Raw genomic sequence first — 12723 nt, 5'->3', positions numbered from 1 at the left:
CCCTGACATGTCGTAGAGCTATGTTTCTCGCCAAGGATGAAGGTGTTTTGGACTGCATTTTTGAGGGGGATGCATAGACTATTATAAAAGCTATACTAGCGTCAGCCTCGTCACATCAGGAGTATGGACACGTGATTAATGATATCCTTCAATTATTTGTCGTGTTCTCTTACTCCAACTTTTCTCATGTTAGGCAATTCGGTTGCTACTTTTTAGCTAGATCATCTAAGTTTGGCTGTGAGCTTTAGCTTTGTTAGAATTCTGTACCCGATGATATAGCTCCCCTAGTCACACGTGACTCTTTGTAACTGTTTTTATCTTGTTTCCAATAATACAGGACCGCATGGTCTGGTTCCTAAAAAAAAAAAAAAAAAAAGTGTTTAGGTTGCTAAAAGTGGGCCAGATGATCTATTCCAATGTACAATATTTGTAACATATGATCTATATGTGTAGTTTTAGAGTCCAATGATCCACAGTTTTGAATTCCTAGAAAGCAATTTAGGGCCCGTTTGGTTATAGTTTTTAAAAATTGTTGTTTAAAAATATGTGAAAATTGTGGTTTAAAAAGTGTTGTTGAAAAACGTATTTTTAGTGTGAATAAAACAAAAAAAATGTGTTTGGTATCATAGTTTAAATAACATTTTTCAGTGTTCAAAAAATATAAAATATGTGTTTGGTATGTGTGTTTTGAATGATAAAAAAAGCTGAGCAAAGTACAAAATAAATATATTTTAAATTAGGAGAGAGAAGCCCATAAATCAGGAGAGAGTCAAAACATTTAAAAAAAAAACTGACAAAGTATGAAAAAGCTAACCGGCACTAGTGTTTGTTGTTTGAGATAATTACGGAATTGCTACTAAGCACTAGTGTTTATTGTTTAAAAACTATCCAGAGCTGATTTCAAAAAATGGATTTTATAACATTGGTTTTTGAGCAATATTTTCCAAATAATAAGGACAAAATTGGTACACCAAACATTTTTTTTTTTGAACACTAGTGTTCAGTGTTTAAACACTGAACACTGTGTTTTCAAATGACAAACCAAACGGGCTCTTAACAGTCTGGGCAGAAAAACCAGATCTACACTTTTTAAAAAAAAATTTATTAGATTTTAATTAAATTTTTTTCTAACTTTTTTGAGATGTTTTTTTTTATTATTAAAAATGCTGGTCTCACATGGTATTTAAAAAATGTAAAATTATTTTTTAAAATATTTTTTTAATAGCCACATCAACATTTAATGTGTCAACAGTGTATTCAGTTTGCCACATTAGTAATTGTCGTTAGTGGGCTAACGGTAAGGAACAAAATAATCCGCATTTTTCATTTTAAGAACTAAGAGCGGTAAAATAGAAAAGTAAGGACAAAAATAAAAAATTAGCCTTGCAAGCCAGGCAGAACCAACAGAGAAATGGTGGTCGATTTTAACTTAATTAATCCCCAAACTTTTCAAATCGTTGGGAATTTTTATGTAAGGAGCGCTCTTTTTCTTAAAAATAAAAAATAAAAAATCCATTTGGGATAAAATGTCCAACCACCAATGAATCAATGATCTTCCAAATTATATTTGTAAAACAAAATAACCAAAAAAAAATATTTATATATATATATATATATATATATCATTCTTACCTTTCAATGTTAAAAACTTGTTGATATTTTGATAATATTACCTGAAAGAATAAAAAGGTTTTACAAAAAAATATCAATTCTCTCTAATGTTGTATTATTTTTCTTGTATAAACTAAAAATTATGTTAAAAGTTGAAACTCCCTTTTATTTAGTCTAAATTTATTTCATCAAATATTTTGTACCATCCATAAAGTCATACTCGCCTTAAACAGGTAGGTAGATAGGCAAATAATTATTAATGGTTCTATAATTGTAATTAAACTGTTTTGTTGTTGTTGCTGTTGTTATTCTTTTCTTCTTCTTCTTCTTCTTCCTTTTTTTTTTTTTTTTTTTTAGATCAGAGCATAGTTTTTAAGAACAAACAGAGAAAGTATTTCACATGGCATGACCCGAGTCCATTCATATAAAATCAGGATTATATTTTTCTTTCCTTGCCAGGGCACGAGCCACTGCACTTCCCCTTCCTACGAACATGGGAGAATTGAAACCAATCGAGGTCCCAAAGATAAAGTTTTATGTCATTAAGCAAGAAGACATTTAGTGCCATGCAAGGTGCTACTTACTATAGCTCAAATACAACAGTTTTTGAGTCACATTCGAGTAGCTCGTTGAAGACTTATATTCTTGTTGAATTGTGTCGCTGGTTAGACAGATAAAGTCTTATAATTTAGTGGTATTATAATAAAAAAAAATAAAAAAAATTACAACATAACAATAAACCAGTGAGAGAATTATTATTGAATTGTTATTATAAAATGGAAATTAAGAAAAAAAATGCTTACAAAATTTTATCACACATTATGTAATTTTGTGCTACTTAAAATCTTATCTTCCATTCCTATAGATTAAAAAAAAATTAAAATCAAATCATATTGGTATATCTCAAATCAAGACGATACAATGATTTTTATAAAATTGGTATTGACTTATTCTTATTAATTTTTTTATAAATCATTGTTTTAGTTAAATTTAGGTAAACAAGTTATTTCACACATATTTTCACAACTTATCAAAATGAGAAGTTATGATTATTGAATTTTTATTATGATGAATTCCAGATATTATAAATCGCAATTTACAATACAGCCTCTTTTTTTTGAAATCGGCTAAAGAGGTCAAAGTTTGTTTGGTTTTTGTTTGTTTTATTTTTTCTTCAGATAGAAATCTTACTTTAAATGAACTTGAGCGTAATCTAACTAGAGATGTTATTATAATGAATTCCAAATATTATGAATCACAATTTACAAAACAACCTCTCTTAATTGGAATCAGTAAAAGAGGTAAAAAGTCTGTTTGGCTTTTGGTATTTTTTTTCCCTCAAATGGAAATCTTAATTTAAATTAACTCAAAGTGTATAATTTGACAAAAGGTCAAAGTTTGTTTGGTTTCTTTTTTTTTTTTTTCCTCAAATAGAAATTTTACTTTAAACTAACTTAAAGGTAATTTAACATTAATTGTAACGCCTCCACAACATTTTTATAATATTGGTTTTAATTTAAATCTATCACTTCAATTACTATTTTATCTACTTATAACAACTATTAACAACTTAATATTTAAGATTTGTTGTAAAAATTGCATTGACTTGGTATTTCTCAAAACATAAAAGATAAAAATGAAACCATTAACCGACCCATGAGGTTCCAAATAAGAGTAAATATCAACAGAACAGAGCAAATCAAGCTAGGCCTCTGCCGTACGTAAGACAAACTCGTTTGAAACCACTGCTTCTTCTTGGTACTCAAAATAAAAATAGGAAAACCTATTTTCTGTTTCCATCAAACTCAGCAAAATGGGTGGTAATCAGTCTGTCCCAGAAAAATCTATCCATGAGTTCACTGTCAAGGTAATTTTTTGTTTTGTTTAATTCCATTCCATTCAATCACAAAAACTGATCTTTCTCTGAACATTCTGGTTTTTTTTTTTTTTTTTCTTTTCTTTTCCTTTGGTTGTGGGAATTGGTGCAGGATGCTAAGGGCAAAGATGTGGACCTTAGCATTTATAAAGGCAAAGTGCTTCTTGTGGTTAACGTTGCTTCCAAATGGTTCATAAACTTTTCCTTGTTTTACTTCTTTGGGATTAGATTTTGTGTTTTTTTTTTTATTATAATTAATTGGGAGGTCTTTGTATAACCAAATAACTAACTAAGTTTCAATTTTTGCTCATGGGGTTGTTGATTTTGAATGAATAGTTCGTTTACAGACTCGAATTACACCCAGTTGACTGAGGTTTACAGCAAATACAAGGACAAAGGTTTGGGCTTTTGTGCTCTTCTATCAATTTTTTCGATTCCTGTGTGTATGTGTGTGTATTTATGTACTTACGTGTATGAAAATGAGCTTTGTGATCCACCTGTTATTGATTTAGTTGGAATTTCCTATTTATATGATGAATTAAATCTCCAAAAAAAAAAAAAAAAATCTGCTTTGTTACCTTCGTTCTTTGTCGCATACCCATGTTGGATTTTTCTGGTTACTACTGTTATCTGCGGTCTTATGAAATAGTACCGATCAAAATGTTGTTAATGTTTTTGCTTTTTTTTTTGTCATTGTTGAGGGGAAATTACAGTGTGATGACAATCTCATAAATAGTTTTTGATATGGGTTGTTTAATATATTCAGTAGTGATTTAGCTTTGTAATTATCAGTTAAGGCACAAGTCAATAATTTTAATTTTATCCATGAGTGTTACAGTTGACCATATGTTTTTGGGTGATTTCAGGTCTAGAAATCTTGGCATTTCCATGTAATCAATTTTTGCACCAAGAGCCTGCTACAAGCCAGGAGGTACAAGAATTTGCCTGCACGCGATACAAAGCTGAATATCCAATATTTCAAAAGGTAATCTGATTTTTTTTTCTTCTTCGTCATAATGGGATTTTCTGAATTCCATATAAGACATCAGTATTACACATGCATGGCATGTGCGCAGACACACTCACAGTCACTGTTTAGGATCTTGTAATGTTTGGAGTTCTTTTGCATGGATTGCAAATTGAAGTATAATTGTTGCCTTTTGGTGTCATGTTATGTTCTCTGTCAGAAAGCAATTTTTGGAACTTGCAAATTAAAAACCTGTAATAGGAACTTGTGCTTTTCTCTGCAAGATGCTGCAAGAAACATGAATCTTTTAGTCCATGTGAATAGATCAAGTTGTTAGCTTTACTCTCTGGAATTTCTTAAAAGAGGATGAGTTTAACTAATTAGAATGAAATGGAGAGGGAAGTGGTTGCTAGATCCCTTGCTGCCTCATCATTCCCCCAGCAGTTGGAATGTTCTGCGGTTTCTGTTTTTTGAAGAAGCACATCATATCTCAAAGTATCTTGAGGGGCATGATTGATACTGGTCAATTCAAATATAGATGTGAGAATGAGAAAAAAAAACTTCATTCTAAGAATATAAGTTCATGTTATGGTTAATCCAGAGAACCATTTGGGAAGTTAAAAAATAAAGATCAGTTCATATTCCATGTTAAGAATTGTCTAGAATTTTGAAAAATATTGGATTATTTTGGGTTCCAATTTTAAATGAAGCATTGGAGGTAATTTTGGGACTCTTGGTATGGACGACAATGTCAAGTTTTCTTGGGAGTTGATAATCTGGCTCTAACTGAGGTTGGAAGTGACGGGAAACAGAATAGAAGTTGACATTACATCAGAGCTACAAAATTTTACCTTTCATTTACACTGTTGCTTATTTCCCATTTAAATAATTGCACTATGTTTGTTGGCTTTTCATCCATAAATATCGTTTGCCAAGTAAGTCAGAACTTTTAAGATTGACTATTTCACAATCGGCAATCTACCTAATAGATCTCTGCTTCCCTTTATATCTAGATACGTTGCAATGGATCGGATACCGCGCCTGTCTACAAGTTCCTCAAATCAAGTAAAACTGGATTCGCGGGGTCTAGGATAAAGTGGAATTTCACCAAGTTCTTATTGGATGGGGAAGGCCGTGTCATTCAACGCTATGGCTCATCCACTTCTCCTTTGTCCATTGAGGTATCATTTCTTGCTCTCTCCAAGAGAGCATTGTTAGCTTGCTTTCTAGTATTCTCATTCCTCCCCCCTTTCATTTGTATGTTTGACGCAGGGTGACATCAAGAAAGCATTGGGAATTGCATGAGACTAGTACTCAGTTCTGCTAGTAAGAATAAATTTATTCAAAGCTACTACTATTGGTGCCAGAAATTTTTTATGGTAATTATGTTTTAGGTATTCCTGAGTCGATATATCTGTATTTCCCATATAGGAATTTCACTTCCTTTGTCTTGTGTTATTGTAATTGCCAGTTTCTGTGCTTATGTATTGATGGGATGTATTGTTAAAGATTTAGTTGTTCAATTGAGTGAATCACTATATGCGGTTGAAAAAACGTTGAGAAGTATATATATCCATTTTTAGAGGGTTTTGTTAAGAGCTTGCACGCAAAGCTCACCTCCACCTTAATCACATGATTTGTATGTCAAAGTGTCACAAGAATGTTTCAATTAACAACCTGAACCTTTAATTTTTTGGCTGATACTGTATTGAATCTAAGACTTAAGTCTTTCCCTTGCCTTTAATAAGGGCCGGTATTGGATTAATACCTGATCGCAGGGGCCTGATCGGAGGGAGAGACTGGCTGCTTTTATGAACTTAAATTTTAAATTTTTTCACCACAGGTTAAGGTGATAAGTTGTGATTAGTAGGTAATTAAAATGGTCTTTGTGATAGGATTGTGAAACTGGTGACTTATAGCCACCAATTACAACTTCTCAATTTCACCTCAATAAGTAGTGAAAAAAAAGTTATTTCTACTGATTAATATTACCTAAATAAGTTATAAGTCTCCAAAAAAAAAAAAAAATTTATTCCTAGTCGAATTGTTGAAACATAGGGTTAGGTAATTGGGTCAATTACTTCTTGATGTTGGAATGCATGCATTTACAATATTTTGTCTTTCTTTCCATAAATAAATAAATTAAAAAAAAAAAAGAGTTGTTTTTCTTTAAAAATAAATTAAATTAAAAAAAATTAGTGAGTGCAAGTATATGAACGAAGGTCCTTATCATGAGAAGACTTTGGGAACGCTATTGAGTGGCCCATGGGAAAAAAAATCGAAGTTAAAATAAAAGTTTTCATTAATAATTAAAAATTGACAACAGGCTGATTTGCAACTTTTCGCCTGTCCATTTGGCTGGCAGTTTTTACTTTGGTTTCTAGTCTTTTGCCATTTATCTCCACTTTTTAGTTTTTGGAGCATTCCCTTGCTAAATGGACTAAAAGTCAATTTAGCAACCAATACTCTCAAAATGCCTTGTACAGCAAAAAAGCTAAACTCAAAATAATTGACTATCAGCTACCGCTACCGTTATCTACTTATATGGAGTAGCTCACTGTAGCTTAAAATTTAAAACAAAAAATAATTTTCTATGTGTGGTGTTAAAAAAATAGTATTTTAATGTGTTGATGGATGAGATTGTTATTTATTGTATTAGATATATTATTTTATTGTGTTGTTTATATTATTTTAATGTGTTGAACATAAAATAAGACCTTTGATATTGGGAGTATTAGAGCATTCACATCAGCTCTTGGATAATTGTGTATAAATGTGTAAAATACACATTTTGACCATTTTTACACATTTTGAAGCAAAAAACACACTACATCAGTCCATCTAAAATCATGCATAATCATCTAAAATTTTCAACGAGTTACAGTACCCGTGTAAATTTACACGGGCACTGTAGCATGTGTATTTAGTTTTTTATTAATTTCCGTTCACACCAATTTTTCTCTCTCTTCTCCGTGCACAACGACCTCAACTCCTCATCTTCTTTTCCTCAGATGCACACAAACACATCCTCACAGAAAAAATCAACACAGAAATATACTTGCTAAAAAAAAAAATCTTTTCCTCATATGCACACAAACACATCCTCACAGAAAAATCAAAACAGAAATATACTTGCTAAAAAAAAATCTTTTCCTCAGATGCACACAAACACATCCTCACAGAAAAATCAACACAGAAATATACTTGCTAAAAAAAAAAAGATGCACACAAACACATCCTCACAGAAAAACCAACACAGAGATATACTTGCTAAAAAAAAAAAAAAAAACCCAAACGGAAAAACAAACAAACCCAAACGGAAAAACAAAAAAGAGACAGATCGGTGCTTATCGGAACGATCGGAGCTCGTGGGTCTCGCTTGGTCGAAGCTCGTGGGTATGGGTCTTGATCGGAGCTCGGAGCTATGGATCGGTGCAGCTGTGGATCGGTGCTGCTGTGGATCGATGCTTGTGATCGGAGCTGTGGATCGGTGATCGGAGCTGTGATGATGTGGATTGGTTTGTGACCGAGAGGGAGAGAGATGAGACAGAGAGATAGACCGAGAGGGAGAGACCGGGTATGGAGAGATAGAAGAGAGAGAGAGAGAAATCAGAAAATATGATAGAGAGGGAGAGAGAGCGCGTATAAAAAACGGGTGAGGTGAGAGAAATAATAAAATAATTAAGAAAATTGATTATTTAAATAAGAGGGGTGATAGAATAGATGAACTGATGTGGGTGTTTTGTAAAAGTGATAGTGTAAAATAGAAAAAGTAGATTTTTGGTGTAAAATAGACAGAATTTTTTAAACGAGCTGATGTGAATGCTCAAAGTGTGGTGTTAAAATAGATAAAATAGTGTTTTGAGTTGCTAAAAGCTATATTTTTTTTAGTTCTTATTGTCAATGTTCTAACCAAATAAGCAACAAAAGTACAAAACTAATTTTTATCCCTTTTTTTCCCCTCATCCTTAGCAAATAAACTGTCAGAAATTACTGGATAGCAATCCCACTAGGTTCAATCACCTGGAAAATATGAGTTATAGATTTGCCTCTATCTTATAATTTATAAGAGAAATGTTTATGTCCACAACACTTTCACAGAAAATCTTAAGTGATAAGTTGTTATTAGTTATTACGGTGAGCAAAAAAGTAATTTAAGTTGTGGATTCAAATTAGCACCAATAACAACTTATCACCTATGATTTGTTATAAAAGTGTTATGAAAATGTTGTGGACAATAGTGCTTCTCTATAATTTCTTATCTTCTTGAAATTTCTCATTTGCATTTTTTCCCCCTTTTTTCTTGGCCTAAAAACTTGTGTGTTACCCAAGGATCTTCTCCCGGCAGTTTTTTTTTTTTTTTAAATAATTAAAAAAAAAAAAAAAAAAGGAGAGAGAGAAGATTATTTCATTCATGGTACAAATACATTAGCAGTTGAAACTTGAAACAGTAGAAACTGCAGACTTAAAATTCAAAACATTGAAATTCCTATTGACTAGCATACTTCAAAAATATAGAAAAAGTGATAAGCCATGAACTACAATGAACCCTGTTATGTATGGAATTCTTTACTTTTTGGCTTGCAGCAAGACCTATTCTAACAAGTAAACAACAACCATGACAAACTAGATCAATCCTTCATCCCAATCTGATATCTGCCTCTAAAATTCCCAATACAGCTTGAACTTTTACTGCTTCAACTAACAAAGTGCATTTAAAGTGGCATAACCACAAGGTCCACAACATTCACTTCTCACACCAATTTGTAGCTACACCTACACATAATGTTGTCAACCACCTCTCCTCCCTTCTCTCTTTAACTTTTTTATTTCACGTGCGCATTTAATTTCCTAATCATCAAACCATATCATAAGATCAACACTCATCTGGTCCATCCAATTCCAAATACAGATTATTATATCAGCTACATATTATCACATTTTAGCACACCACACAAACCTTATCCCTTCAAAATTTTCTCAACATAGATAAAGCTTGAACCACTCTTTAAGGTAGTCCTTATGAATGGGACATAGTTTTGCATGAGGGCTAGGCCCAGATAGAAAGAATCTTTATTCATTGGGGTCCATGGACAGTGACTTGGATCAGACTTGTTGCTATCCAAATTCTCTAAATTTGAATAGGGTTGCTCTAACTTGGCCCAATGTGTCTACCTTTGGTGTCACATACGTAGCCCTAGTAAAGTAAATGTCGAAGGTGAGGGCTCAACGTTTGTGTTGACCTAAAGTTGTGACAGTAGGGATTCAATTTTCAAAAAGATGCGTTGCATGGAAATGACTTTGAACTGGTTTGTCACTGCCAGCAATGATAAGTGGCCGGCATGTTGGATTGACTAGGACTATATTTTGGTTTTAGCTTTGCTCGACATGGTGCACGTGATCATGGAGTTTTGTGAGGGTACAACTGTGACTGACCATGACCATGTCGTAATAGAAAATGAATGATGATGATGATGATATTACTACTGGGTTAGACATAGAGATAATGACGAAGTGCAAATCAATATCAATCTATAACTGTGAAAGAATCAATGTCTAGCTAGTAAGAACATTGGATTTAGACATTTTGGTGACTGGATGAATGGGTACAAGAGCATGAAGATGTGTTCAGTGCCAAAAATGGTGTTGCATATGGTGCAAATTCTTTGAACTAAATTTCTATCATGAAGATCTTGCTATATATGACACACAAGTACTAATGCCAAACACCATTTTTACAAAAAAGAAATCTTATACAAATTTGCAAATGGAATAAATGGTTCCTTTATAAATTAATAATTATATGTTTGGTTTTACTTTTGCCAAAGTTTTACTACTTGATACTAGCTTTTTTTATTAATAATTTCAAATTTTCATCGTTAGATTATGCATTCTCCTTGTTTTATATATATTGAGAGAGGGGGGAGAGAGAGAAAATCAAGTTACATCTAGTGTAATTCTTTGTTAATTTTACATCACTTAATAATTTTTTATTATATAAATATATTGAAAATATTATTGTTGGATTACACGTTTTCATTATTCTTAACATATACTAAATTTCATATTAATCAAATATTATTTACTAGTTTGATGTATAAATTAATCCTTGATGTGTAATTTTAAAATACAAAATAACTTGAGGTTTAAACATTTTTTTAAATTATGTAGTTATCAATCTTTTAATATTTTGAAATTTTACAAGCATGAATGATGTTAGAAATATTAGTCAATAGTGAATTTGTCAAGCAAAAAAAAAAAGGCATCTAATAAAAAATTATGGAATGATTTAACATTGAAAAAAAAAAAAAAAAAGTTCTAAGTTATATAATGTGAAAGTTGAAGTCAACCCCCCCTCTCTCTCTCTCTCTCAAACACACACTACACTACAATACACTACACTACAGATTATTGGTAGAAAGCTTTAATCCTTCATCCCCACCTCTCATTCCCAATAATCAACATCTATTGAGCCAGCTAATATAATTTAACATCCAGGTTGGGGTTATTGACTAGATTAGATTAGACAAATGGATTTGTGAATTGTTCAGTTTGCCTTTCAACTTTTCATGATGAAATGATTCTTTGGCTTGGTTGACCCTTCTTACCTATCGTGTTGATCATGCTGATAATAGTCTCTAATCAATGAAACACGTAAGGTAGTGTGTCTTTGTGATAATCTTATTAATTACTATTGTCTATCCACTTTGACATCTATATTTTCATCATATTAAAATGTTGCTATGACCTCATGTTAACTATTATTAATTTCTAATAAAAACAAAATATTAATAATTAGAATATGAAAGTACCCTTTTTGGCAATCGATGTAAATTAATCATCCATCTATCATTTGATCTTGGTATTACATCACGATTTCAAGTCTGTAAATAAGCTCATGGTCATTTTAAAACAAAATATAGAAGATAAAAATAAATAAATAAATAAAAGGAATGTTGTTGAAACAAACAGTTGCAATTTGTCTAGTTTGCAGTTTTCAGTTTCCAGTTTGATTAATGGATAAGCTGGGTTTATGTAGAGATTACAATCAAATCAAGTGAAGGAACAAGCAAGTGCATGCATTAAAGAAATCATATAGTTTTTGTGTCTTCACAAATATAAAATTTATAAGAATTTGTATGAAAAAGATGATCAGGGATATTTTTCTCATTTGAAAAAAAAAAATTTAATTACAAAAACAAACTTAGTATTTGTATTTAATGCGCATGCATCCATGCGAGACAAGGGTGACCCTCTTTGAGCAGAAGTTGATGAGAGATCATTATCATGCGGGTTTGGCAAGGAGACAGGATAATAGGTCTGCTTGTCTTCTTATTTGGACAATGGGACCTTTCCTATTAGCCCAACCAGAGGCCAACATTTGTCACCCACCACATATTGATTATTTCTTATCTCCCAATCCCTCTCCCTCTATATAAGGCCTAGATGCCCAAGACCCCCTCAGGACCACAAAACAACTTCAATACCAACCAAAGTTCCTAGTTACTGCATCAAATTTGTTTACTTCTTCCATTTCAGCATAGGCAGACATGGCAGCTAACACATTCTCATCAACAAGGAGTTTGAAGGTTCGATCATGGCAACGATGCTCAAAGCAAGTTAGAGAGCGGCGGGCACGGCTCTATCTCATATGGAGATGTACAGTGATTCTCCTATGTTGGCATGACTAAGCTCTTGGAGAGCAGTTAGAGCTCCATTTGAAGCTTGGCCTTCAATTAGTCTTTGCCTAACTGACTAGGTGGAAGCTCGTATACCTGGGAGCTGTGGCCTCGTGGGAGTTTAATTAGCATTGAGTAAAGCAGGATTTGATGTAGTTTTGGTTATAAGAGACAAAAATCAGATCAAACTGGGAATGTCCAGTGGATGTATAAAAGACAAGTACCATAGGAAGAAAGCTGAATTAGCTACATGTTTAAGTTATGTTTTGCTAGTGTGTATATATATCTCTCATAGCTACTGTTTTTCAACTTGCTGGGCCCTTCACTCTCTAAAGATGAAACTTAATCTGGTGAGTGGTGACACATCTCATCCTTGGAGCAATTACCTCTGCAGACTCCAGCTATCTCTTAACCATCAATGGATGTATGACATAACAACCAAATATGCATTCAACTCTGTTGTTGCCTTAAACAGGTCAAATCAAAGTTTTACTTCTAAGAAGCCGTAGCACCAATTGCCACGATAAACGTCATGGTTCAGTTTATCATGGTTCAAAGAATGTATATGCATAGTATATATGCATCCTCTG

At 32.5% G+C, this 12723-nt stretch overlaps 2 protein-coding genes across 2 annotated transcripts; both read left to right on the top strand.

Annotated features, from left to right (window-relative positions):
* The first annotated feature begins 3286 nt into the window (after nt 1–3286).
* Nucleotides 3287–6050, top strand: LOC115971547 (probable glutathione peroxidase 4). The gene is made up of 6 exons (XM_031091534.1): nt 3287–3478; nt 3600–3676; nt 3824–3885; nt 4354–4472; nt 5468–5635; nt 5727–6050. The coding sequence occupies exons 1-6, from the start codon at nt 3425–3427 to the stop codon at nt 5757–5759; spliced, it is 513 nt and encodes a 170-aa protein (XP_030947394.1). The 5' UTR covers nt 3287–3424; the 3' UTR covers nt 5760–6050.
* A 5872-nt stretch (nt 6051–11922) lies between these two features.
* On the top strand, nt 11923–12587 carry LOC115972019. The gene has a single exon (XM_031092156.1). The coding sequence runs from the start codon at nt 12005–12007 to the stop codon at nt 12143–12145; it is 141 nt and encodes a 46-aa protein (XP_030948016.1). The 5' UTR covers nt 11923–12004; the 3' UTR covers nt 12146–12587.
* The last annotated feature ends 136 nt before the right edge of the window (nt 12588–12723 follow it).

This window comes from Quercus lobata, chromosome 12, assembly GCF_001633185.2.
Source record: "Quercus lobata isolate SW786 chromosome 12, ValleyOak3.0 Primary Assembly, whole genome shotgun sequence".
NCBI classification, from domain to species: domain Eukaryota; kingdom Viridiplantae; phylum Streptophyta; class Magnoliopsida; order Fagales; family Fagaceae; genus Quercus; species Quercus lobata.
This window is presented reverse-complemented; position numbering and strand designations above follow the sequence as displayed.